The sequence below is a fragment of the Guillardia theta genome, assembly GCF_000315625.1.
Source record: "Guillardia theta CCMP2712 unplaced genomic scaffold GUITHscaffold_26, whole genome shotgun sequence".
In the NCBI taxonomy this organism is placed as follows: domain Eukaryota; class Cryptophyceae; order Pyrenomonadales; family Geminigeraceae; genus Guillardia; species Guillardia theta.
This window is the reverse complement of record NW_005434648.1, coordinates 197,212-222,446: the sequence shown is the minus strand read 5'-3', so window position 1 is coordinate 222,446 and position 25,235 is coordinate 197,212. Positions and strand designations below refer to the sequence as shown.

General features: G+C 54.2%; 7 protein-coding genes across 7 annotated transcripts; 3 read left to right on the top strand and 4 right to left on the bottom strand.

The window, feature by feature from the left end:
• Positions 1–2,290: 2,290 nt before the first annotated feature.
• Positions 2,291–4,252, bottom strand: GUITHDRAFT_137506 (hypothetical protein; the record flags this gene model as incomplete). Its single annotated transcript, XM_005834245.1, has 9 exons — positions 2,291–2,605; positions 2,664–2,727; positions 2,830–2,906; positions 2,944–3,027; positions 3,088–3,186; positions 3,233–3,290; positions 3,342–3,394; positions 3,451–3,499; positions 3,555–4,252. The coding sequence occupies 9 exons, from the start codon at positions 4,250–4,252 to the stop codon at positions 2,291–2,293; spliced, it is 1,497 nt and encodes a 498-aa protein (XP_005834302.1).
• A 468-nt stretch (positions 4,253–4,720) lies between these two features.
• Positions 4,721–5,503, top strand: GUITHDRAFT_162692 (hypothetical protein; the record flags this gene model as incomplete). Its single annotated transcript, XM_005834244.1, has 5 exons — positions 4,721–4,850; positions 4,908–5,099; positions 5,150–5,257; positions 5,303–5,360; positions 5,413–5,503. Exons 1-5 carry the CDS (start codon positions 4,745–4,747, stop codon positions 5,501–5,503), a joined length of 555 nt encoding a protein of 184 aa, XP_005834301.1. The 5' UTR covers positions 4,721–4,744.
• A 587-nt stretch (positions 5,504–6,090) lies between these two features.
• On the bottom strand, positions 6,091–6,913 carry GUITHDRAFT_152079 (hypothetical protein). Its single transcript, XM_005834243.1, has 2 exons — positions 6,270–6,913; positions 6,091–6,217 (listed from the first exon to the last, which is right to left on the bottom strand). Exons 1-2 carry the CDS (start codon positions 6,813–6,815, stop codon positions 6,167–6,169), a joined length of 597 nt encoding a protein of 198 aa, XP_005834300.1. The 5' UTR covers positions 6,816–6,913; the 3' UTR covers positions 6,091–6,166.
• A 1,638-nt stretch (positions 6,914–8,551) lies between these two features.
• On the top strand, positions 8,552–9,927 carry GUITHDRAFT_42892 (hypothetical protein; the record flags this gene model as incomplete). Its single annotated transcript, XM_005834242.1, has 5 exons — positions 8,552–8,635; positions 9,123–9,386; positions 9,448–9,661; positions 9,707–9,781; positions 9,845–9,927. Coding segments are annotated over 5 exons (720 nt in total), but the record flags the coding sequence as incomplete, so codon positions are not given.
• A 4,526-nt stretch (positions 9,928–14,453) lies between these two features.
• GUITHDRAFT_137502 (hypothetical protein) lies at positions 14,454–16,986 on the bottom strand (the record flags this gene model as incomplete). Its single annotated transcript, XM_005834241.1, has 13 exons — positions 14,454–14,531; positions 14,555–15,100; positions 15,147–15,217; positions 15,268–15,356; positions 15,522–15,568; positions 15,616–15,666; positions 15,719–15,815; positions 15,866–15,964; positions 16,037–16,077; positions 16,132–16,206; positions 16,363–16,393; positions 16,442–16,584; positions 16,801–16,986. The coding sequence occupies 13 exons, from the start codon at positions 16,984–16,986 to the stop codon at positions 14,454–14,456; spliced, it is 1,554 nt and encodes a 517-aa protein (XP_005834298.1).
• Positions 16,987–18,260: 1,274 nt separating this feature from the next.
• Positions 18,261–20,634, top strand: GUITHDRAFT_137501 (hypothetical protein; the record flags this gene model as incomplete). The annotated part of the gene is made up of 14 exons (XM_005834240.1): positions 18,261–18,398; positions 18,444–18,578; positions 18,697–18,786; positions 19,136–19,190; positions 19,327–19,361; positions 19,412–19,489; positions 19,529–19,626; positions 19,697–19,763; positions 19,811–19,875; positions 20,063–20,150; positions 20,203–20,258; positions 20,306–20,360; positions 20,413–20,475; positions 20,521–20,634. The coding sequence occupies 14 exons, from the start codon at positions 18,261–18,263 to the stop codon at positions 20,632–20,634; spliced, it is 1,137 nt and encodes a 378-aa protein (XP_005834297.1).
• Positions 20,635–20,787: 153 nt separating this feature from the next.
• GUITHDRAFT_162690 (hypothetical protein) lies at positions 20,788–23,484 on the bottom strand (the record flags this gene model as incomplete). Its single annotated transcript, XM_005834239.1, has 18 exons — positions 20,788–20,997; positions 21,045–21,099; positions 21,147–21,212; positions 21,258–21,289; positions 21,336–21,394; positions 21,441–21,543; positions 21,595–21,675; positions 21,729–21,794; positions 21,841–21,885; positions 21,943–21,987; positions 22,037–22,096; positions 22,144–22,170; positions 22,226–22,258; positions 22,307–22,345; positions 22,405–22,476; positions 22,525–22,575; positions 22,635–22,718; positions 22,771–23,484. 18 exons carry the CDS (start codon positions 23,482–23,484, stop codon positions 20,935–20,937), a joined length of 1,695 nt encoding a protein of 564 aa, XP_005834296.1. The 3' UTR covers positions 20,788–20,934.
• Between the last annotated feature and the right edge of the window lie 1,751 nt (positions 23,485–25,235).

The following is a 25,235-nucleotide window of genomic DNA, read 5'->3' as shown; positions in this document are numbered from 1 at the left end:
AGTGGAAGAAGATGGACATGCAAGCAGATGGGAAGTACGACTACGACCGCCTGCTCCGAGGAGAGCTGAACTGCTTGAAGTTCCCTGCAAAGGAGTACGTTGGATGGCGGACGATGGAGTCAGAGTGGGAGCAGCTGGCAGAGCATTTCTGGAAGTTCGATGTGAACGCCGATGGAACAGTCTCGCGCAACGAGTTTGTGAGTGCGATCTTCCATCTCAAGAAGGAGCAACTTACCGACGTCGAAGTGATCAACGCCATCTTCGACGTGCTCGATCCGGAAGGAACCGACGCGATCGACTACGAAGGGTTCTCCTGGGAGATGGCGAAGAGTACTCTGAGACAAGTCTTGCTCGAGCGAGGCATGGAGGTCCTCTCTTCCTTCCGCAACGAGATCATCAAGCAGTACACTACCTTTCAAGGGTCTCTGCCGCGCAAGGAGGCTGAGAAGCTCCTCAAGAAGACGCTCGAGAGCGAGTCTATCAAAGACGTCCATATCAAAGTCCTCTTGACGAGAGCAGAGAAGGTCTCGAGCGACCACCAGCTCCAGGAGCGATCCATCGCGAATGTCATCCGAGAGCTAGTCGGGGATTACCTGGACGTGAAGGAGGTGGAGCACTTCCGCAGCTCCTTCTCCGACATCTACGCTGTGTCCAAGCACATGATCTTTGAGACCTGGACTGACCATCTGGTTCCTCGCCTTGAGATCGGAGCGATCAAGGGAGTTGCCTTCCACTCCTCCGATGCCCTCCGGCATGTCGGCGCAGAGCCTCTCAAGAGGACTCACCTGCAGCAGGTCTTCAGCCGGGGGGACGAGGCGCTTCTGCCCTCCATGAGGCCCTCGGAAGAGCTGCAGAGGATCCACAGCTATCGGACAGAGAAGGTGTATGGAACCGAGCCCTGGAGAGATTTCTGGAGGAGAAGGGAGACCTCTCGTGTCGATTTCACTCCCTCCAAGCAAGTCGTTCCAAGTGCTCCGAGATCAAGACGGCAGAAGGTTCAGGTCCCGCAGGCAGACGCTAGCAGGGAAGCTCCCTCGGGGGCAGTTAAAGAGCTGACGCAGCTGGTGACGGCAAAGTTTGACTCGAGCGAGAGAGCCTGCGAGTTTCTTGACCCCAGCGGGCATGGATCGATCCAGCACGACCAGGTAGGAGGATGCGGTAGTTGTGAATCTCAGGGAGCTGAGTGAACTTGTGCTGCTGCTGCTGCAGTTGAAGGAGAAGCTCGAGAGTCTCGGGTGCGGCGAAGGGAAAGTGAAAGAGGTGAAAGAACTCCTTGCTCCCTCTCCCTCTCCCTCTCCCCCGTTAACCCAGAAGCTTCGCTCCCTCACCGCCTCCCATCCTCGAGTGCTCCGCCAGTCCTCCCCTTCTCCCTCCGCTCCCCCCAACTCCTGTGTGACCTCCCCAACAGATTATTCTGGCCTTCGACCCCAAGTGCATTGGCTACATTCTCACCTCCGAGCTTCTTTCGGTCCTCTTCCCACCTCCCGAGGCTCTCAGCTCCCTGGCAGAGGCTCGACAGAGAGCTGGTGTTTACGTCCGCCTCCGCGAGCTGCTGGACAGAAAGGGCAAGGCTGCAAGGGACAAGCAGGGCCCGAGCACGCTGCGGGAGACCTTCGAGCCATGGCAGCACAATGCTCCTCATGCCCGGGGGGCTCAACTGCCAGTAGAGAGAAGAGAACGAGTCCAGCTCGAGCATCCTCCGTCGATTCCCAGCTCCTCCTGGCTGGACCTCAACCAACGTCCCCGTGCTCCTTACACGCGGGCTCCTGCTCCTGCTCCTGCCTTCGGAGCTACTGCTCCCGCTCCCGCTCCCCATACTGTCTATCCTCCAGTTCCCCCTCATCCCCTTCGTGCTCATCCCTCCTTCCCTCCTCCCTCCCCTCCTCCTGCCATGGCAGCTTGGATCAGGCCAGAAGCTGCCACGGAGGAGCGGATGCAGTCAGAAAGACCACGGGGGAAAGAAAATTCCCATGAGCTCGAGTCACTGTACGTGGATACTGTCAAGCAGGTGAGGGGCGAAGTGCTGCCATGACCATCTCCTGCTCCACGTATTGACATCCTGCCTTGCAGCTGCAGAGCCTGGTGGCGCTAAGAAACAAGGACCAGCAGCAGGCGCAGGGATAATTCAGCTCGGCAGCTCGCGAGCCTCGTCCTCTCTTCCTCTCCTCCTCCCTTCTATGTTTATTCTTTGAAGATTTCCTCAAGCTTACTCTGACTCGACAGCCCATCCTTGAATTCTTGCCTGCGCCAGCACACGGTCAGCTCGTACACCCAACTTGCCACAGTCGTCTCACTCGATTTCTTGCTCCGTCGAGCCTCCATGATCCGCATCCTTGTGCTCCTTGCCCTCACCAGCCGCCGCCTTCTCCTCCACCTGCTTCTCCTTCTCCCTGACCTCAGTCGCTCGTTCCTTTCCATCCTCTGGCTTCTCATGCTGTGCTTGCGCTGCAGCTTCGTGGGTCTCGTCCTGTCCTTCCCCATCACCTCCTGTGTTCTCCCTCCTCTCCGCTGCTGCTGTCTCCACAACTTCTGGGACGAGAGGCCGAACGTCTCCCAGGGTGACGGGCGAGAAGGTCCAAGGCAGGAACACGGCAGCCATCCATGCCTGCAGCAACCATGAGACCATTCCCTCCATCTCTTCTCCCTCCTCTCTGTCTTGTCACCTTGGAGAACCTCGGCGGGAGCATGATCCTCCTCGCCTTCCTGTACGCCCAGGCCGACTGACAGCTATAGCACGCGGAGGCCATCAGCCGAGGGGATGGAGAGAGGCAAGAGACAACTGGATTGATAGAAGGAGGAGGAGAGAGGGAGAAGGAGAACGTGTCTTACATCTGGAAATAGGTGATCACTCCTCGGATCAATAGATTCTTCCACCATTTTCTTGAGAACATTCGCTGACCATCGTCCTGCCGCGAGTCACTTTCCCAACCCCATCCTTCTCACCAGCTCTACCAGCTCACTGAAGTAGCTAACAAGATCGTCCAGTCCTGCTTCTCGCCGTCTGGCTTGAATCAACGCCATCATCGCCTGTGGCAGGTCAGTCGAAGGCCGCGGGGCAGGAGAGGCGCAGGAGTCGCAATGCCTCACTTCTTTCATGTCGTCAAGGTCCTGCGTGTAGTTCCAGAAACTCGGTTTCCCGTTCTTGGGCACAGACAACTTCAGCTCGTGCTCGCACTGCTTGTAGATCTGCGACGGAAACCGGTCACACCCCACAGGCTCCTCCCATCCTTACCTTCTTCGCCAGCTTGGACGAGGTCTTGTTGAACTGCCGTGAACCAGCGATGAGATTCCTGGCAAAGAGTCTCAGTCCTCCCATCCCTGAGAATCCGATCTGCTCTCACTCGATCCCTCGCTCAAACATCTCCACGTAGTAGTCCTTGATCACTGCCTTTTGCTGCCCAACCAGCCGTCAGCGCCAGGTGGGCTGTGAGCAGCGAGAGCTCATCTCACCTGCTGCCACAGCCTGTCCATGTTCCTGTCGGTGGTGGCATGCAGCTCTCTGGATCGCAAGGTTAGCATCTCGTCCTCCAAGGGAAGCGAGAGGCTCAGGGTACCGATGGGACTCGACGGTCAGGTGGCGGACGTGCTTGAGGTCCACGTTGAAGTCTTCAAACTCGATGCTGCTGACTGGTTGCCCTCCCCTCACCGCACTGAACTGAATGACCTCGAGCCGCGTCTGCAGGTCCTTCACCGCCTTGTCTATCACGATCTTGCACTTCTGAATGATCGAGGTGGCTTCCTTGGCAAAGAAGTTGTAGGGGCGGAACTCTCCCTTCCGCGCTGCCTCCTCCTCTCCTTCAAAGATTCTGTTCTCGAGTTCTTCTACACATGGTCTTATCCACCGGTCGTAACAGTCATCCATGATGTCCTGGCATGCTTCCAGTTGCAGCTTTCCAACTTCCCACGCGTTCAGCTCTCCCTCACAAGCAGAGTCCTGCTCCTGGTATTCGTCGCCGCTCCCGGAGCCCATGGCAAAGGAAGCATTCATCGGCAGATCAGTCAGACCGTCTTCACTGTAGAACTTTGCGAATCGTGAGGCTTGCGAGGATAAGCTCGGCACCCCGCCACCCCTGAGCCGCAGGTCCGACGAGCGCCAAGACAACGAGTGGAACGGAGAGGAGGTAGGGAGAGGGAGCAGAGAAGGGTCTTTCATGTACACTGAGTGAGGAGAGAAGGGATGAGCTCGCCATGTTGCCGTCGCCCCTGCCACTTGCACCAGCATCGCCGCCATCACTGTCGGCGCTGCCTGCATGGCCCCCGGAGCAGCGATCCTTCCGTTACAAAACGAGAGGGAAATATAACGGAAATCTTTTGATAGCCCTCGGCCTGCCGTAAAATTTCCCGGCGCCGGCACGGTCTCCCATCATTCGCGGACTTACCGTTGAAACATGGCGGAAAGCACGACAAGATTGTTCTGAGTGGAAGGGAATGGGGTGGAGAGGAGAATGGGGAGGAGAGGAAAGGAGTATTGAAGGCAGTGAAGAAGGAAGATGAAGGCATTGAAAAAGATACACAACTTTTGGTATGCTTTCGCATCCTATTGAAAAATAAGACGCGATTGATTTGAAGTGATCGATAAAAATCTCCTAGGTGCAGAAAAGATGTCCCCAGTTGAGATGTTTCTTTCTTTCTGATACTAAGATGGATTGTTTAAACAGATGATAGATCAAAGGTCTCCACGGACCAGAAGACAAATCAAGCTACTCATGGGATGATTCAGTGGAATTGAAGCCGTTCTGTAGCTATGGCTAGCTTCAGAACGAATAGGAAGCTCTTTTGGATCTCGAACGGGTTTATCGTCATCTTCTCGGTCATCTTCATGGGTGTGGGGTCTGCTACTCTTCAATATGGTAATGCTGCTGCTTAAATTTGAATTAGCTGGGCTGAATGAAATTCTCCCGATGCAGGCAAGGCGTTCGCGTCCAAGGTGGAGCAATATTGTTCCAACGAATGTGCGCAGTCGTCGGAACAAGTTGTGGGCTGCAACTGCGAAAGCAGCTCAAAGTCAACGATCCCCATGAACTTCTTCTTAGCTCCGTCGATAGGGGTGATCGTGATAGGTGTCCTGCTGTTTCTGTGTGCGATCCTGGGGTACTCAGGTGTCTCCCTCGCGGTACTCTCAGTGACGTGCTGACTGCTGGCCGTGCAGGCTCCATATGGATCAGCAGGAAACAGCTAGCATGCTATGCTGTTGCCATGCCGCTCGTCATCTTGTTGCAATTCTGCTTCGGGTGCGCAGCTATTGCTGTAGCGACAGGTTGCCCGAGCTCCGTTGCTCAAGTGGGGCTGATTCGATCCGCAGGAAGCAGCGCGTCAGTTGCAGGAGGATTGTATGACGTGCTAGACAGCACTGCAGGGAGGTCCTGCTGGCTTCGCTGTGTCTTGCACATCTGGGCTGACGACTGTTCTCAGGATGTTCGACTGGAGTCAATTCTCTACGATCTTCCCAGCAAAATGTTATGCAGGTCTGCAGTTGGGGTTCAGTTTCCATGACGTGTCTTGAATCACTGTATAGGAAAAACTACTGTTGTCCTGTCACAAGGATCATCGTACAACGATTCAACGACAGACACGTGAGAATTCCTTGGGACATTTCTTCTCTGACTGAGATCGGTTGTCAGTTATTACCATCCGCTGTGTAGATTTTACGGAGATTGTGAATTCCAACGAAGCCACGAAGAGTTGAGCTGTTGTACTGCTCTTTTGAAGTGTGACAGCACTAAGGCTATCTTCGTTGTTGTTCTTGCAGTTTGTTGACAGCGTTTTCCTCAGGTTCAGTGCACGTCTGGGGTTTCATGTATCTACAATTTTCTGTCCGACATTGCTACACCTCTTGCCGTTGTGGGATTTATTGGTCTGCTGTTCGAGGTCAGCGCGGAGATTTTAGCCATTCTGATCCGAAATCCTCCTGCCCAACTCACTCCCAAGTCCGACCCACCATTGACATCTTGCGAAGCCTTGAATGAAAGTCTGTAGCGAGGCAGTTTTTCTTTGTTGAGAGTTCATATTTGATTTATACGAAACCAAGTTGAGATATTAGTAAACACACTGGCACAGAACACATTCTATCCGGGATCAGAGAACTAAAGAACAAGAGAATATTCACACTAACTTCCTGAAGGCGCCAGTATGACGCCGTGGGTGCTGAAAAATTTGTCACAAACGCTCAAATCTTGTCTAACTTCTCTGGACAGATTGTTGGATTGGCTTTGGCCAGCTGAGAGACCATCGTCATGGCAACATTTCAACTCAAAGAATCAACGAATCACCTGCTCACGACCGAGAGACTTGTAGTCGAAAGTGCAATCATGCTTGTCCGAGTATCGGTGTGTCCCGCAGTAAGTTCCTCCACATCGACAATGAAATCCCGTCAGCCCAACTTTTTTCTTGCACGTCTCGCATCGAATGGTAGCCATCTTCTTTGTTTTGGGCTCGTCATCTGCAGTTTCGGCTGTTGTTGCACACTCAGCAGTTTCAGATTCTATCTTGGCATCCTCCTCCTCCTTCAAGTCATCTTTGATTGAGTTACATTCCAAATCCTTTCCATCGTCCTGCTTAACCTCAGGAGCTTGATTGCAAGCTTCTGATCGTGCAACTATTTGCTCACCCTTGCTGTTACCCTCGCCGTAGGAAATGGTTTCTTTCGATGCAGAATCGGTAGCCTTTCCTGTCCTCCTCTTGAATTCTTCCTCACCATGCGTCTTCTTGAAGCACACTGAGCAGTATGAATTCAACTGTGGTGATCCAAAAAAGCCACATCCTCCGGCACACAGAGTTGGGGCCTCCGAGTTGGCGCTGGCAGTACCGCTTTCCATTCTTGATGAGTCAGGTAACAAGCGCTGTTTGAAAAACAGACCAACTGCAGTTCAAGTGCTGGGATGGGCGCGAGCACAGACTCGGGGGCAACGAATCTGCGGAGAAAGTATTGTGAGCGACCAGTGAAAGTCAAGTCGCAACAAGATCAGCTGTGTGACTATCTAAAGCATCAATGAGCAAACCACATCAACTAGTCGACAAGTTGTCAGTGTGTACAAGCATTCACTCTTGGTGACTTCTCATTGGCTATCCTATCATGTTTCCAGCCTCATACATCTGCCCGACGCTCTCTTCTTCTCGACATGGCTTAACTCTTCGCACGAGAAGCGCGCATTATTGCGTGAGACACCTCCCAACCTCCTCCCCTACAATGACACCCTACCATGAATCAATGAACCCCTCTTCAGTATACCCCTACCTATTCTATTGAACTCAATCAGTGACCCTACCTCCCTAGATCCCAAGATAAGTGACCCTCTGAGGGGTCTTTACACGGTACCCTTTGACCAGGAATCTGAAAGCATGTACCCCTACCACCATTCTTGCAAAGAGAGTCTCTTACTACCCCTCAATGGATCACTGTCACCACCCCCCTGCAATCTGAAAAATCAGATTCACTCACCCCACCCCTCGATAAAATATACCCCGATGTCTACCTAGGATGGTACCGGGAACTACCCCTAAAGTCTAACTGAGTGAACCACCCCCTTGGGAGTTGGAGAGCAACACCTTCACCCCTACCCCCTCTTTCAAGCTTCCCTTCTGGCCCTTCTGCGAGATTTCCGTTACATCTATATCTAGCGTAACCGTTCCTGGGAGTACCCGGGCCGTCGGGGCCGTCGGAGTTCGGAGTCGGCGGGCCCTGCGTGCGGCACTGGGACAAGAATCACTCAACATAGCTAAAACAATCATTTTAAAGAGCTTCTCTTGGTAGCACAGCTTACGACCCCTTATTGAGATCATAGACTAAAATGTTAATAAATACAGTACGAGATCAGGTTTGAATTGCAGTACAAGGGATTGGTTGAGTACAACAAATCAGTACCAAAATATCATTTTATCTGACATCTTGGTAGTAATACGATGATCGATTGCCAATTGAGTACAAATAAGAGTGAATTAAAAGTTATGTTTGCTTTTTATAATATCTTGTTTTAGGATTTACAATTCTTTTTCCTCCCTAGCGACTGTAGTGCGAGTGGCATGTGGAATGGCGATAAAGGCGAGGGATGGGCGGCCTGCGAGGTCGGCGATGGCAGGAGAGCAGAGCTTCTGCAATGCATCGAAGTTTCGATAAGAGCTAACCTCGCTGCTGCTCCACGTTCTTGCAAATGAGGCAACACACAAGGATTCCCGCCATGCCTGCCCGGCTGGGAGCGACAGCATGGAACACACGTGCTTCCCATGACAGCACTGAGTGATCTGGGGAAGACGATGAGTGTAGTCCGATCGACAAGAGGATCTGAACTTTGAGGATCATGCAAGCGTCAGAGGGGAGCGAGGCCCGACAGGCGAAGAGGCAGCTGATGGTGACGATCGCCCACAAGAACACGGTGCGGGATCCCAACGATTGCTCCATGTGGATCATGGGGAGGTTGGGAGACTCCGAGGGTCGTGGGCAGGACGAGGAGCTAACTCCGCGTGAAGTCCAGTCGGTGCTGCCAGCACCCATCCTCCCGTGAGCGCCTGATCATTGCCGCAGGTCTCGCATCTCAACATGGCGCATCTTGCAGCTGGGCCGTATCACGCCGCGCTGGTGTCGGGCCTCGGGGACGTCTACACCTGGGGTGCCAATTTCTTCGGTCAGCTAGGCAGGGACGTAGAGCTGGGGAGCCACAAAGGGAAGAACCAGCTGGCGACGAGGTTTGAGGAGATGGGGCTCGGGCTGATCGTAGACTCTCTGGATATCAGCGGGAGGTTCGTCGATCCCACCAACACGTCGGTCACTTCCCCCACTCCCCGTCCGAGGTGAAGTCACTAGTCATGAGAGGATGTCGGTTGAGGTTGCTGATTCTTCCTCCCTCCCTCCAGGGTCTTGCGGGCACTCTCCATTATCAAGGCTTACTGCGGGAATCGTGCCCACCTAGTTTCCTGTGGAGGAGCGCACACAGTTGTGGTATGCGCGGAAGGGATTGCTCTGGCGTTCGGATGCAATCTCAAAGGGCAGCTTGGTGTACAGCAGCCTGAAGCCAGCTTGCCACCCGCCTCAAGAGGTCAAGCGACGTTAGGAGGGAATGTACAGGTGGATGCTGCCTGAAGTTGGATCCTTGTCGTGTTTCTGACACCTTGTATCTTCATGGAAGCAGTATTCGAGGCTCTGGTCTCTGCCATCAGAGCTGCACCTGCCAAACGTCTTCGTCGTCTCTGCGTCCTGCGGGGGGATGCACACTCTGCTGCTGTCTAAAGAGGGAAAGGTCTTCTCATTCGGAGATGGCGCGAACGGGCGTCTTGGGCACGGCAACTGTCGAAATTATTCGCTTCCTCAGCCCATCGCCTCCCTTGAAAGTAAGAGGATCACCTTCATCGCTGCGGGGTGGACGCATTCGATGGCGATCGACGACGATGGCAAGGTAGACCCGATCTTTGTTGTTGGTTTTGATCTTCTCTTCTTCTGATCTGTTTCACTTGAAGCTTTTTACGTGGGGATGTGGAAACGCGGGAAGGCTGGGGCATGGCAACGTCCTGGATGTCTGGAGGCCGAGATTCGTCGATCGCCTTTACAGAATCAGGATGAAAGCGATGATGGCTAGCGGGTCATACGATCACTCCGCTGTCTGTTGTGAGAATGGAACGGTCTGGACCTGGGGTTTGGGCGAGCACGGCCAACTTGGAGTCGGTTCCACAGGTAAATCCGAGGCTGACGTTGACGGCTGAGTAACGGTGCTAGCAGAATCGCACTTGGAACCCGTCCTCGTGAAGTCCATGGCCGATGCAAACCTTCACATCGTTGAAGTATCTTGCGGAGGTCTGTGCCTCCAGCCTGCTGGACTGAGTGCACGGAAGTCAAGTCGACTGAGATCTCCGGCAGGGGCGCACACGGCTGCCGTTACAAATGACGGGACTTTGCTCACATGGGGAAGGGGTGACTGGGGTCAACTCGGCCATGGGAATCGCAGCAGCATTCTTTGTGCCAAGGTTTGCTCCCTGGGAGGACTATGCATCTGTTCAGCACCTGATGAGCTTTCAGGTGGTCTCAGCCTTGCAAGGCAAGATAGTGAAGCAGGTATCGTGCGGATGGGGAGTGACCCTCGTTCAAGCGTCGTTGGCGCCTGGAAGAACTCTGGACGAAGGAGAAGAACTGGAACGGTCTTCGGTCAGTTTTTCTCTCAGTGAGGACAAGGAGATTTCTCCATCCCAACCTCTGTCGGACTCATCGCACAGCGAATCGCGCGAGAAACTTGACTTGGTGTCGGAGCTGCAGATGATGCATGCTTCCGGGCTGGTGACGTGCGATGGGGAGCACATGGAGAGCCTCCCTCCTTCGGTAGCAAAGAACATCCCGATATTTTATCATAGAGAAAACTCCAGCGAGACCCCTGGCATGATGAATGCCACCATCGACCTGGTCAAAGTCCGCGAAGGAGTTCGTTTCTACCGCGTGCTTGTAAGGTATGCTGCACTGTCCTGGTCCATCGAGCGACGGTACAATCAGTTTCGAATGTTTCACATCCGTCTCCAGCGATCCTTCCGTGGTTTTGTGAATGCTGACGTCCCCTTCCTGCCGCCGCGCATCTTTTCGCTCAAGTTCAACAAGACTGCTAGTTTCAGTGATGTTGTGGAGCGCAGGCTGCAGGACCTTCAGGCGTACCTCGATCAGCTGATGGCGATCCCGGGAGTGACAGTCTTGCCTTGTTTCCGTGCTTTCTTCGAGATGAACAACCTCCGCTACAACAACCGGCCGATCTCGCTGGACATGCTCCACAAGCCTGATCCGAGCCAGAAGTCGATGCTCGAGAAGATTGCCTCGCAGGCGCCAGGGAACTTCTTCTCTTCGCTCTTCGGAGAGAACACTCCTCGGAACTCAGTGAAGACAGGGGTAGAGGTCAGGGTCGATCATATCTTCCATCCTGATCTCATCCGCTACTTCACAACGCCCTCAAAAACTGCCAACGTCATGATGGAAACCACTCATGATAGGAACGGTGAGAGTGAAGGCGATGAAAGGTCAAGGCAGGTCTATCAGAGGAGCGTCAAGATCGATTCCTATGCTCGGGACGTTCTGCCGGTCAGCAGATAACGGTTGATGTTTATATATATCGAGTAACTCCTTCGTTGCTTGTGCAGAGAGCGAGTTTCTTGTCCCCTCGAGCTCAATTCGACTCGAGGGAGGAGGAGAGGGACGAGATAGATGCTGTCTGCTTTCCTAGGCCGCGTGATTACCAGCAGCCCCATCCCCGTCACTCCGAAGGCATCAAGGGTCACGCGAGTGAAGCAAGCGGCAGCCATCCCTCCTCGTTCTCCTCCCCTGACAGGCCTGCGCATGGTGCTTCTCAAGACGATCTGCCGCGGAGGCCGGACCCCTCTCTCTGGCGAGGATGTGCATACTGGCTGCATGAGATGGTAAGAGAAGAGAGGAGGGAAGGAAGAGGAGGAGGAGGGGGAAGACTAGTTGATGCACTCCCTGAACCCTCTGTCCCCAGTTGCCACAGTGGGAGCAAACAGGAGGGGATGTGAGCAAGAGCCCAAGGAAGCGTCAGGTGAGAGGGAGGAGGAGGAGGAGGAGCTTCATGTCAACTCTTGTCATCTCCCTCCCCCCAGGCCCTCGCGCTCCTGGTGCATGATGGCATCAGTGCCTTCGCTCGCAGTTACATCTGGCCCCTCTCCATTGGCAACAATCTCAACTTGAATCGCGACCTCTACTCAATCCTCAAGCTCAAGGTACGGTGAGGAGACTCGTCGCCCTGTTCCCTCACCTCACGGCAGGCGCGGACATTGAGGAAGGAAGGTAACGGCCGAATGCCCAGCTGCTTCCTTGCAGCTCCCTGCACGATCCGTGGACGCCGCTGATCTTCTGCCCTAGTCCCTTGCTGCATCCTACAGTCTCCCACCATCCTCCTCCGCCTTGCCCCCCTTCCCCCCACCCATCCTATCCTCTAGGGCCCGTCCTCTGCTCCTCTCACGCCTGCTTATGGCAGGGGGGATATTCCTGGGCCGGGAGGACAGCGCGAAGCTTGTACAGGTTGACCCGCCACCTCCTTGACTCGTGACGTTGACGTGAGTCAACAGACGGACCTGTCAAGGACTCTCTCGCACCTGGGGCTCTTTGACCCTTCAGGTCCTTTCTACGATGAGCTGCGCGACGTCCTAGGTGACCCCCCCTCCTTCACTTCCCGTCCCTCCTTCCCCCTTCTCTTCCCTTCGCTCCCTCTCCTTTTCCGTCCTTCCTATCCCCTTCTTTCCTTTCGTTTGTTTTCCCCTCGCTTCTCCGTCCTTCTCTACTCATCTCCTTCTTTCCTTCACTTCTCTGCCTCCCACCTCTTCCTTTTCTTTCCCCTTTCTTTCTTCAAACTGTCTTGGCTTCACCTATCTTTCGTTCTCCCCTTCTCATGGTTGTCTCCGGTGTCTGATATTTCACTCCAGAAGCTTACTGTTACTACCGCCCGGATGTTGGATACGTGCAAGGCATGTCGTTTCAGGTCCCTCAATCCTCCACATCGATCGTCTCCTCCCCTCCCTCCTCTCCTGTCGTGCTCCTCCTCGTCTCTGCCAGCATTCGCTCTCCTCCGCCTTGTGCTCGCGTGTTGCCATCCTCTTCTTCTGCCCCACCCTCTTGCCTTTCACTCACTCTCACAGCTCAGGCGGCGATCTTTGTCCTGCACTGTAACGACGATTTTGCCGCCTTCACGTGTCTTGCAAATCTCATCTCCCGACCCTTCTTTCAATGCTTCTACCGGTGAGAAATCTCTCCCCTCCTCCTCCTGCTCCTCCTGCTGCTTCTGCTGCTCCTGCTCCCCTCTTGCTCCTCCTTCTCCTCTCCCTCCCTCCCTCTCTCCCTCTCTCCCCTCCCCCGCGTCACTTCCGCTCACTCTCCTCCTAGTCCTTCACCACCACCCGCTCCTCACGGCTCTACCTGCAGGAACAACTCCAACTCACTCCTCCAACGCATGCAGATCTTCGATCGCATCTTCCAGGTCGACCTGCCTTGCCTCTCCTCCCTCCTTACCCCTTACAGTTCAACCTCCACGACCTCTACAAGTTCTTTGACTCCCTCGAGGTGAGTATTTTGTTCTCCCCGCCTCCCGGGCTGTCCCTCACGCTCCTTCAGATTCGATCCGATCTCTACGTTAGCCTCTGGTTTGTCACTCTCTTCGCCAAGCAGCTCCCTGTGCCCCTGTGCGCTCGCGTGTGGGACATCTACCTCGTTCAGGTCCTCCTCCTCCTCCTCCTCCTCCTCCTCCTCCCCCGCCCCCCGCCCCCCGCCACTCCTCCTCCTCCTCCTCCTCCTCCTCACCATCCTCCTCCTTATCTTTACTCTTTCTGCTGCCTTCCTCCCGGCATGCTCATCCCTTGCATCTTTTTTCTCGGCATTGAAACTTCTCGCAGGGCGAAATCTTCTTGTACAGGTCCTCTGCTCCTCTCCTTCTTCACTTTCGCCTCCTCGCAGCACTGTCATTTCCTGCTGCCCCCTCGCTCCCCTGACGCTTCCTTGTCTTCTGCTCTGATCTCCTTTGCTTTCCCCCCTCCTCTCTTCATTCTTCTCCTCTGCCTGCCTTTTATCTCACGGAAATCAACAGAGTTGCTGTCGGGATGCTCAAACTTTTGTCCCCAAGGTCATCATGAACTCAGTTCCTGCTTCTCATCTCCCCTCCTCTCCTCTCCTCTCCTCTCCCCTCCTCTCCTCTCCCCTCCTCTCCTCTCCTCTTGTCTCCTCCCCTCCTCTCATCATCAGCTTCTGATTTCTCTAAAGCCTCAAGGCCAAGGAGTCAGACGACGTTCTGAAAATCCTCCTTGGCAACATTGCTGATGAGCTCCCCTCGGAGCAGAAGGTACTCCAAATATCTTCTCTTCTTCCCCTCCTCCCTCCTCCCTCCTCCCTCCTCCCTCCTCCCTCCTCCCTCCTCCATCCTCCATCCTCCCTCCTCCATCCCACTCCTCCCCTTCCAAATTCTACGTCGCTCGTTTGCTCCGTCCTCTCTTACTCCCTTGCTCTCTCCTCCTCTCCTACCTACCCTCGCTCTCCTCGCTCGTCTTTCCTCCTGCTGACGTCACCCGGCACTTCAGGTCTTGGCTGCCATCGAGCAGATTCGCATCCCGAAGGACGCAGACTTGCAGCTGCAGAAGCTCATAGTGAGTGACGGGGGAAGAGGCAGAAGGAGGCAGAGGAGGAAAGGAGGAGGCGGGCGGAGGGGATGGGGGCAGGAGGAGGGGGCCGGAGGAGGAGATAGGACTGACGAGATCCGCAGGTGCAGGAAGCGGTGCAGGAGTTCAAGAGCGATCAGGCAGGGAGCTAGGGAGGGAAGGTACCGACATGTTCATGTATGTTATCATCTTTTAAATAATAAACAATCTCGCAACTCATTGCTTGACAACATTCTTTCTTCGGGGGAATGGGGGAGAGGGGAGGGGGATGGGGGCGACACCTTTCCTGCTCTTCTGATCACATGGTACATATCACGCCCCGTGACTAGTCGCGTCCTCTAGCTCCGTCTTGTCTTGCCCTTGCGAGCACCAGTGCCCTTCCCCTGCCCCTTCTGCTCCACCTTCGCCTCCTCCTCCTTTTTCCGCTGCACAAACTCACGTCAGCGTTCGCATTGCCGCAGCCTCGCAACCTTCTTGGCGGCTGCAGGCTTCGTCTCCTCCTCCTCCTCCTCCTCCTCGTGGCTCTCAGCCTTCTGCAAGTCCAGCCGTGAGTAACAGCAGATGGCGCCTGTGACATCACCGAGCGCCTTGGCCGCAACTTGACGACTGGGCTGGCCGCTGGCTCTGCTTGCTTGCTTGCGGACTTGGACCGCGTCTTGCTCTTCCCGGCCTCCTCTTTCCCGTTCTGGGCGGGGCCACTCTCCTCGGCCTTCTTCCCTGACTGATCGTCCTCCTGCGCTTCCTCCTGTGTCTTGGCCTTCCCCCTGCCCTGCTCGTCCGACTTGTGCTTCTGCTCACTTTTGCTCTCCTTCTTGCGATCACTCGCCCCTTGCTCCTGCTTGCCCGCTGCATCTGCTTCCTTGCTACTTGCTTCCTTGACCTCTGCCTTCTTCTCCTCCGCCTCCGCTCCTGCTTTCACCTCCTCTCCACCATCCCTGGCAGGTTTTTCAGCCTCCCCTGACCTGGACGCAACCTGCCCACCATCCTGCGAGTCTGGCTCAGCAAGGATGTCAGGAGATTGCGCGACTGACCTCCGAGCTGGCGTTGGAAGTCTCACCAGGAGCGTCCGTGGCGCTAGGGAACTGGACGGAGCCTCTCAGTCCTACAGCTTCCCTGTCAGTGCAGCCCCCCCCGTCGACGCGTCTACGTCACCTTTCTGTATCTGCAGCGCGTAGCCCATGCCCGCAGAGGCGCTCTGCTGCTTCGACACCACTGCTTCTGCTTGCTTCTGGATCTCGGGCCTGTGAAAGAGAGTAAGGGAAGGAAGATTGAGTCGGCCAGGGGAGCGAGCAGGACAGGTGAGGAGGAGGAGGGGATAGAGGAGTAGAGGAGGGCAGGACAAGTGTGCAGCAAGGAGATATGTACGCGAGTTCGCACCTCCAGATACGGACTCGTGAGTGATGAACCAGTTGCTCACTTGCATGACATTCAGCCCAGTCGCGTCCGCCAGCGTCTGCAGCAAGTTGAGGCACAAGGAGGACAAGCAGAGATGGTTCCAACCTGTTTCTCTTGCTCAGAAGGGTACGGATGCCCCCAATGCTGGTTCAACCACTTGCAAGGAGGGTCAGATGCACACAGAAAGCTCTCTCCCTCTCCTCCATACCTCCAGCAGCTTCTCAATCGCGCGCTTCGGGAGATTTTCTCGTTTCCTCCTCGGCTGACTGTCATTTCCTGACTCGCCCGCACTGCCAGCGGAGAGCCTGGGCCGAGCAGGGATCAGGAGCGCGAGAGCTGCTGGCACAGATCTCACTTGATGAGCTTGTGCGGGCTTGCGCTAGGAACTTGAGAGACAGACCCGTCGGGGTTGAGGTTGAGCTGGTTCAGACAGTCGTTGACGTACTCCTGGTACCTGTGGGAAGACGATCAGAGTCTCTTGTGCCGGGCCGCCGCATGCCTGTCTCGCAGGAGAAGCCTCACAGACTGGAACTTGGCCTGGATGGCCTGGCAATGTACGTTCTCCTCCTGAGAGGTCCGAGGGTCATCGATCTTCATGGAGCAAGTGAGGCATCGCGGTACCTGCTCTGACACATGCCTCGTCTTCCTCTGCGAGTTCAGGATGGTTCGCATCCGTTGGCAGACGTCTTCGCAGACCTGAAAACAGATGGACAAACTCAGCTGCATCGTGTCCGGGTCCAGTGAAACAGGGGAGCAGGGGAGAGAGGGACGGGTGGCATGAAGCATTGGGAGGAGGGAAGAAGGGAGGGAGGGAGGGAGGGAGGGAGGGAGGGAGGGAGGGAGGGAGGGAACCTGATCGACTTTGCACTTCTCGGAATTGAATCTGTAAGAGAGCTCAGCATGAAACCTTCAAGCGTGAGGAAGCACGTACTGATTCTCTATCAGCTTTATTTGTTGCATCACGGGCTCAGACACGTCCTGGGTGTTGAGCTGCAGCGTGAGGGAGCTCTCTGACTCGGACGTCTTCTTCACAAGGTTGATGAGGGAGCCAACAAGTCCAGGGATGCGCAGGAGCTGCGGGTTGACGCATCCAGGTCAGAACTCTCATAAAACAGCGGGTGGGCTGCTGATAGAATTTCTTATAGTCCACGTTGGAACGTGAGCAGGGGAGCAGAGAATACAGGGAAAGGAAGTCAAGGATGCAGGATTTGACAGACTCGAGAGGGGAAGTTGGACGTCAAAGGAAATTTTCACATGGAGGTGGAGGAACAGGGAGGAGGTAATCTCTACCTCATGCCGGTTGAACTCATCCTCTAGCTCCTCCAAGGACTGCGAGAGGAGGGAGGAGGAGGAGGAGGAGGAGGAGAGAGGAGCCTCTCTGTAGTTATCGCTCTCCATCATCCCAACACTCGGCAGCATCTCCGCGTCGGCCTCCACCGCGTCCCGGGCCATGAGCTCTGCCTCCCCGTCCGACATTCCTGGCGGTCTCGAAGGCAAGAAGCAAATGTGGGGTGGTGGTCCACAGCATTCAAATCAGTAGGGTGAGGTAGTAAGAAAAGAAGGGGTGGGGTGAATAGACAGCGTGCAAGGTACTGTCATGACCCCTACAAAATGAAAAATATATGACTATAAATAAGGGGTAATCAAATGAAATGACGTGGGTACTGCTCGAATGAGGTGGGGTGATCTTTCAAAAGGGGGTGGCAACAGAAACAGAGTGGGGTTGTGTTCAGGGACAAGGGTGGGGTGGGGTGGGAAAGCGAGGGCCTCTGATGATTTGAAAGATTTTTTTCTTTTTTTCAGTTTTTTCATTGTACCCGGTGATTTTGAAAGGTTTGTCCTCCTTGGGGGTGGGGGTAGTATGAAAGCGGGCAAATGTTATCCAAGTGTGGGGTACTTGACCGATCAGTCGTACACTTCGGACCTGATTTTGAACCGTGGGTATTTCCGATGTAGGGTAGGGGTAGTTACCCCACCCCCTCTTTGGCATTGGAGACGTCAGAGGTGTGACTGCGCCGTTTTAACCCATGTGTAACGGCCGCTGAGGGGATGTAACGTCTTAATAACTGACTCGGGGGCTAACAGTAACGGTCAAAAGTCGAGCCTCGCGCCGAACTTCCGTTTGCCCGCCGCCCGTCCGATCCCCGGGGGGGCCGGGGGGGCCGGGCGGTACGGCCGTACCGGGCGCCGCAGTCCGCTGACCGTACGGACCTGAGCCGCGGGCGTCGGGAGTCGATCGGAAGGTCGGCACTGCGTCGGGCTCCGACGGACTCGGCCGCCCGCACTGCAGATCGCCCCGGACCGTATCGGACGCCCCGGCGGTCCGACCGACTCGCACCGGGTACGGTCAATCAGCCGGGCCCGCCGGGCCCGCCGGGCCGTCGGATCCGGGGGCCTGTCCGGGGGCCCGACTGGGGGCGGGTACGAGGGGGATGATACATAGTTGAGAGCGCATGCTCTGTGAAGAGAAGAGGGGAGGAGGGAGAAAGAGTGAGGGAGGGAGATACTGAGTGGGAGAGAGAAGAAGAAGGAAGAGAGGAAGAGAGGAAGAGAGGAAGAGAGGAAGAGAGGAAGAGAGGAAGAGAGCTGAAGGGAGAAGAAAGAAAGGCGAACGAGGGGAAGGGAACATAGCAGGAAGAAGAGGGAACCGCAGTGAGGCCTTCGAATCTCAGCAAGTCAGAGAGGAGAGGAGAGCAAAGCCAACACATCTGTATCCTCAGAAGAGGAGCGAGCAAGGTAGTATCAGAACCATGTCAGGGTATCCTCGAGAGATCGCCGCTCTGATCAGATCCAACAATGCGACTGCCGTCGCTTCTCGCCTCGCCCTCACCTCAAGGGATTCCAACAAGCAGCAGTTCGTGCAGTACATGGCGACGAGAAGTTATCAGGTGAAGACACTCCCAATCGCGACGTGAGTGACTTGGTTCTCTCAGGGAGTCCTCGGAGAGTGCGAGCGGGTGATGCAAGCGGATTGGGCAGAAGTTGTCTGCCACGCTGTGAAGGCCTCGCTAGGGAAGCGCGACGGGAACCTGGCGGAGGCATACACCCATCAAGAGGCAGCAGTAGAGGTGAGCGAGCCGATCTGATTGCCTCGACTTGACTTGACTTGACTTGACTTGACTTGACTTGACTTGACTTGACTTGACTTGACTTGACTTGCCTGCTGGCTAACTGACTGTTATCTAGTCCTTCATGCGACTGTTCAAGAATTTCAACCGCATGTGGCTTCCAGTGCTCAAGGTTCTCCTGATCGATTTGCGACGACTTGGATATCAGGTAACCTCCCCCATCCTGCTCCTGCTCCTCCTGCTCCTGCTCCTGCTCCTGCTCCTGCTCCTCCTGCTCCTGCTCCTGCTCCTGCTCCTGCTCCTGCTCCTCCTGCTCCTGCTCCTGCTCCTGCTCCTGCTCCTGCTCCTGCTCCTGCTCCCCTCCCTCCCCTCCCTACCCTCCCTACCCTCCCTACCCTTCCTCCTCCTGGTCCACATGTCATCATCATCACCACAACTGCCATTACCAAAGCTGCTGTGATGATGCAGAAGCTCTCCCTCCCTCCCCCTCCCACCCCCCCTCCTCTCTTGTTTCTCGCCTCGCTGCTTTTCTCATTTCTCACACACGACCCCGACAGGCAGACAAGCAACTTAGATCGGAGGGCAAGGCTACCGAAGCAAACAAGCTGGAAGGTGAGAGAAAGGGAGGGAGGGAGGGAGGGAAGAGAGGGATGGAGGGAAGAGAGGGAGGAGAGAGAGGGAGGGAGGGAGGGAGGGAAGGGAGGGAGAGGAAGGAGAGGGAGGATGTTCCTCATCGTTGGTTGATCAGGAGCTGGGAGGATAATGAGGAAGAGCCTGGCCCAGGTCCTGCTGGCTGAGAGGTGGAGGTCCGACATGTGATGGTGGTGGGACAGGAGCTTCGGGACGAAGACAATGACAGGGACATGTCGAGGACTCACGGAGCCTTGTTTGTGGCAAATCAATGCAACAAGGTGCGCTATGACAGCTGGTGTGAGGAGTCGAGCTGACAGATTTCCGAGGTGTTCTTCGCGCTCAACACGCTCAAACACGTTAAGTCTCTTGTGCTTCCTCCCATGCTGTCCCTCGACGAGTATCCCACGCCAGACAGGTGATGCACCAAGCGAGGAGGGCGAAGAGGAGGGGCAGGGGCAGGTGGGGTCTGACGATGAGATGTGCAGGATAACGTGGTATTTCTTCCAAGGGAGGATGGCGTTGATGGAGAGTCGCTTCGACCAGGCTGAGACCGTGAGATTGCCGATGGGTCGAGAGGCTCCCGGACTGACTTCCAGCAGGACCTCTCTTTCGCCTTCAACAACTGCCCTGCCAACCACGTGACCAACCGCAGGCTGATCCTGAGGTCTTCTCCCTCAGCATGCCCTCGTGACTGCCTTACCCGGATGCTCGCAGTTACCTCATCCCCGTCCGCCTGATCCTCTACCAGAGTCGTCCCTCCCCAACCAGGAGAGCTGCGCTGCCAGCTAAGGCCTTGCTGGACAAGTGGGACCCGCTCCAGAGCTCGGCATGCTCCTTACCTGCCCCTACAGGTATAAGTTGCAACAGTTCGAGAAGCTCGTGCTGGCGTTTCGCAATGGCGATGTTCGGCTCTTCGACGAGGCCTTGGAGGAGCATCAGGTGGCATTGAGCGGCGAAGGGAGGGAGCAGCTGCTGACTCTCCTCCTCGCAGGATTTCTTCGTGCAGAAGGCGATCTACATCCTCCTCCACAAGCTGAAGCTTTGCGTGTAAGTCGTCAAGTTGACACGCTTGTGCTGGGGTTGACGCCTGTCAGGTATCGCAACCTCTTCAAGAAGGCCTATCATGTCGTCAAGCCAGCCAACAATCAGGTGCTCCACAGCTCGGCCCTTGCTGGGTCTCAACTCAACTTGCGGTCCTCAGATCAAGCTCGACGTCCTCGTGTGCGCCGTCAAAGCTGCTGGGGCTGAGGCCGACCCCCAGCAGGTGCTGTGCTAGGGAGTGTGATGGCTGGGCGATGACGAGGAGCAGGTGGAGTGCATGCTGGCCAACCTGATCCACCAGGGGATGGTGAAGGGGTACATCGCCCATAAGCAGCAGGTGGTGGTCCTCAAGAAGGATGATCCGTTCCGAGTGTCAAGCTAGTCGGATAAGAGGGGAAGGGCATTGCAGGAGGAAGCGGGAAGGAAGCAGAAACATGAAAGGGACAGAGGAGGAAGGTGGGGAAGGATCAGCGTTGACAGGAAGATGAGAGAGGAGGAGGAGGAGGAGGAGGAGGAGGAGGAGGAGGATGAGGAGGAGGAGTTTTAGGTTACAATCTTGATAACTCATTAAAATGCAACATATCGACACATGGCGCATTCACAGACCAGTCCCTGTGAAACAGCAAGGGATATAAAACTTCTCCAAGATCAATCATCCCCATCTACAGCAGCAGCTCCTGTCTCAGTCCATCACGCGACCCTTCCCTTCGCCTGCTTTTGTCCGTCTCTGCGTATATCGACGGTCCTATCATCGACGTCACTCCCTCCTTCCTCCCTGCTCCTCCACCTCACCGGGTCCCATCGGAAAACACTGCTCCCCTCGAAGTCGTGTCCATGGCCAGCTCGGCTACAGCCACGTCATTTGCCTCCTAAGCCGACAGACATCGTCCTCACCTGCTCCTCATGGTAGGAAAGTAGCCCAGCCGCCTCATGATTTGATAGAGAGAGTTCGGCTTGTACCTGACGACAAGGTGAGGCGGCGAAGGGAAAACAATCTCTACTCACTCTTTTCCTTCCTTGCCCTCCATGAACCATGCCTGAAAGGACGTCAGTGTGACTGGCCTTGGCGAGCAGCGCCTCGACCTGTCGTCTCCTTTGCCACTCGTCCATCATCCCTTCCTTCACCGTCCATCCACACACACCTAGCATCTCTCTCAGCGAGTCACACGTGAGGTTTCATATCTTGACCTCCAAGATTCTCCGGCACTCTCGCATCCAAGTGTCTCTCAATCACTCCATCCTTCTCGAGATCCTCCAACAGCTTCAAGAATGCTGGCCCTGCGCTCCCTCCCTGCCGCCCCTACTGCTCAGCGACATGCCGGGGATACGAGGACGAGGAAACCTGTTTGAACAGCCCCCAACGAGGCTCGTTCTGCTGCCCCATGCGTTTGGCCCATAGAAATTGATTGTGCTTTTCAAATCCCTGGAGGCTCAGCGTCAGAGCACATCATACGTTCTTTGGGAACAGCAACTCACGTCTCCCCCGACCCCATCGTTCATGTCCGAATCCCCACGCATCTTCTGGCTCTTGTGCATGCCATTCTGGTCAAGATGTTACTTGCCGCAAAGAGCTTTGTCCTTATCCAACCGAATCGTCATCGTCATCCCTTCCACCTTTGCCTCGTTTACGTCCCTGACATTCACACTTCAGGTATCCCGAGGAAAAAAACAAAACTAGATCTCATCTCACCTTCTTTCCTTTTCTATCTTCGAAATCATCATTTGGCATGCCCATCTGTAAATCGTTGAATGAATCCCGGGCGATTGAGTTCCAGTTTTATCACCTTATCCCCCATGTTGTTGTACAAGCCATTCGATGGCATGCTTTGATTCTGAAAGGGAACCTGCCCATTCGATCAGCTCATGTTTATGGAATCTGGGTCTTTCTAACCTGAAGATTTCCAGGATTCTGCATTCCCTGTCCAACAACAATTATCAGTCTCTGACAGCACGTGCACATCTGCTCCCTCCACCTGCATCTGTTGCATCTGCGGGTCCTGCATGCCCTGCTCAGGACGTCAGTCGAATTTACAACTACACAAAAGCTCAACCACCTGCTGTGGAAAATGATGCATGGAGGGTTGTTGCATGCCCTTTTCCCGAAAACCAACGTCATACAACCAGGCCATGAATGTATATTGCTGCAAAGTACCGGAGGCATGTGCGACTGAAAGTTTTGAATCCCTCCCATCCACATTCCATCATTGCCCATACCCGTATCCCACTAAAAAAGAATGTCAGAGCACTGGCAACGACAGCTTCAGATCCTTACCGGTGCAAGAGACTTGTCTGGACCAAAGTCGCCAGGCATGATGAATCCACTCTGGTTAACCACCATTACACGGCTGCCCGACCTTGACAGCACAACAGGCAGACGCTCACCGATGCTGTTCGACCAAAAGCATTGTTGCCACTGCTCATCGTCCGCTGCAAAGCTCCCCACTCAGCACCAGTTGGGTTGGACATCTGTAACCGGTAAGGATTAGACTGCTGAGGTGAACTGTGTCAACAGACACACCGGTCCACCCGCGGAATTCCCCACTCCAGGCTTGATGGAGGAAACATTTGCTCCTGGTCCTGAGTTTCCGAGCCATGTCGGAAACTGTCCTGGTATTCCAATCGAAGGCGTCCTGGTGAATTGTCCTTGGCCACCCATATTGTTCTGCAGGGGAAAGATATTTCCCTTTCCCATTTGATTGGGATCATTCATGTTGTTGACATTGAGATTGTCTACAGGATTTTGATTTGGTATGCTTATTGATCCAAGACGGTCAAACCCAGATATGGATCCCAAGCGATCAAAGCCGGGGTTGAAAAATTGTCCGCCTTGAGAGTTAGGAAACGCTGATCCTATCCTCTCAAACTGCCCTTGATGTGAAGTTGACACCACTCTTTCAAAAGTGTTCTGCGGTATCGACGTCAGCCGGTCGATGGGCTGATTCTGATTGACTGCTGATGATAATCTCTCAAAGTTGTTGGGGTTCACTGCAGAAGGGACTCTGTCGAAGGTACCCGAGCTGGATCCCAGTCGGTCGAACCCTGAGTTGAAGGAACTTCCAGTCCTAGTGAAGCCATCCTGCATGTTGCCGACCAGAGAACCAAGTCGTTCGAAGCCTGATTGAGCAGGAAAATTCGACATTGACATGCCAGGCTGTTGCAATCCAACATTCCCAGAGACGTTCATACCTGGCTGCATCATTTGGGATGTTTGTACATTCGCTTGCATCTGCATAGCAAGGCCTGATTGCATGTTGCCTGCACCTTGACCTGGTACCCCCTGCTGCTGATTCATATGCCCTCTCGGCAAGTTTCAGAGAGCTGAATAATGATAAGTAGTCCTTCCGAAGATAACAGCAGTTCCGGTGTTGGGCGATCACACCTCGCTGTCCTGAAGTTCAGTTTTCTAGTTTTAGTCATGCAGTTGTCATTACCTGGGAATCATTGGCACGAACATTGCAGCAGCTTGCTCTGCACAGCATGAAATCGTCAACAACAGGCAACATTGCGACGGCAGGTCTAGTCACGTCACGAACAAAAAGTACTGCACAAGGAATGACTCTCGCCCAGCAGCACACCGATCAAAGCGCTTTAAGACATCAGGTGTCTGCTTCCTGCTAGATCATTTTTACCCTCAACTTGCAAAACGCATCGATGGTCTATGCCAAGCAACCCGCCATTGTACGGGAGCAAGAGTCTTCCTCGAACTGAAAGGCACAAACGCCATACATTCTTAGCATGCAGCCACGCGAAAGGGCGTGTAGATACCAGCATCATTATATCCTGATTCTAAACTCTCCCTCCTCCCTCCGTCCTCCCAACATTACTCTCCCTCAACATATTCTTCCCTCTCCTCCCTTCCTCCTTCGCCATTTTTACTGCAGCGCGGGACAACAAAAGTCGTTTTAAGATTTGTACAGACTTCGTAACGACCCGGTACTGGAGTCTTAAAATCAGTACACAAAAATAAAACTATTTGTTTGTTTTCAAAAGTGTACCATCATATTCTATTCTTCGTATTACCACCAGTTTCGAAATGTTTTTTTATTTGTATCAAATAATCACAAGCCTATACCTCTTGTTTTGAAACATGGTACATTTTATCAAGATAACTCAAATATTGTACCAATTTTTATGAAAAAATCTATAGGGCACCTCACACTATTTGGTACGAGAGGCACAGGTATTTGATTGGAAATTAGAGATGGGTTGGGGGGTGTACCGGTGTTACCCTACACCCTCCTGTATCGCAGTATTTCAAAACTTTGGGAGTCACAGGGGGTCATCCTTCTGTCCCCAAGGGGGGTTCAATTGAAGCCGCAAAAACTATACCCCTGGCACCAGACGAAAGACGTGGAATCCCACCCACAGGCAAAGCCATTTCCCCCCTCAAAAAAAAAAAAGATTACTACACGTGTGTTTCTGTTGTAAAGATAGTAGTAAGGTCACCATTGCTTTGGTACCATAAAACTTTAATCAATTTTGGGAACATCGGAGGAGGGATAGGGGTACTCCTACTGGTAGTATTGGTTGGGTTGTTGAGTGCTACTGCGACTAAAAAAAGTACTATGAAGAGAAAGTGTCGAAACGTTGTCTTGTTCCTCCGATTGACAGATGTAGATGTGCCTTCCCCACCCCCCAGTTTACACTACCCACCCTGTTGAAATGGTCTTGTCTCCCTACCAGTACCCCCTGTTATTCCCAATTATTGAACGCCATTTTCTATGCTTTGTACCACCCACAGCTTCGTTTTCCTGCGCATCACTACCCTACCCCTACTCTATGCTTTAGTCACTGCATAATTTTCTTCCACCCCACCCTTCAGTCCGAGTCATCACGTCCTGTAGTAAACAATCTATGGGGCTCGAGATGCATGCTTGAAATTTACTGAGACGTTTTTCATATGAGCAATTATATTTTGAAATTATATAACGAATATTCAGTCCCATCACCCAAACTGGCCCTGCAACCCCTTGTGACCGTGAC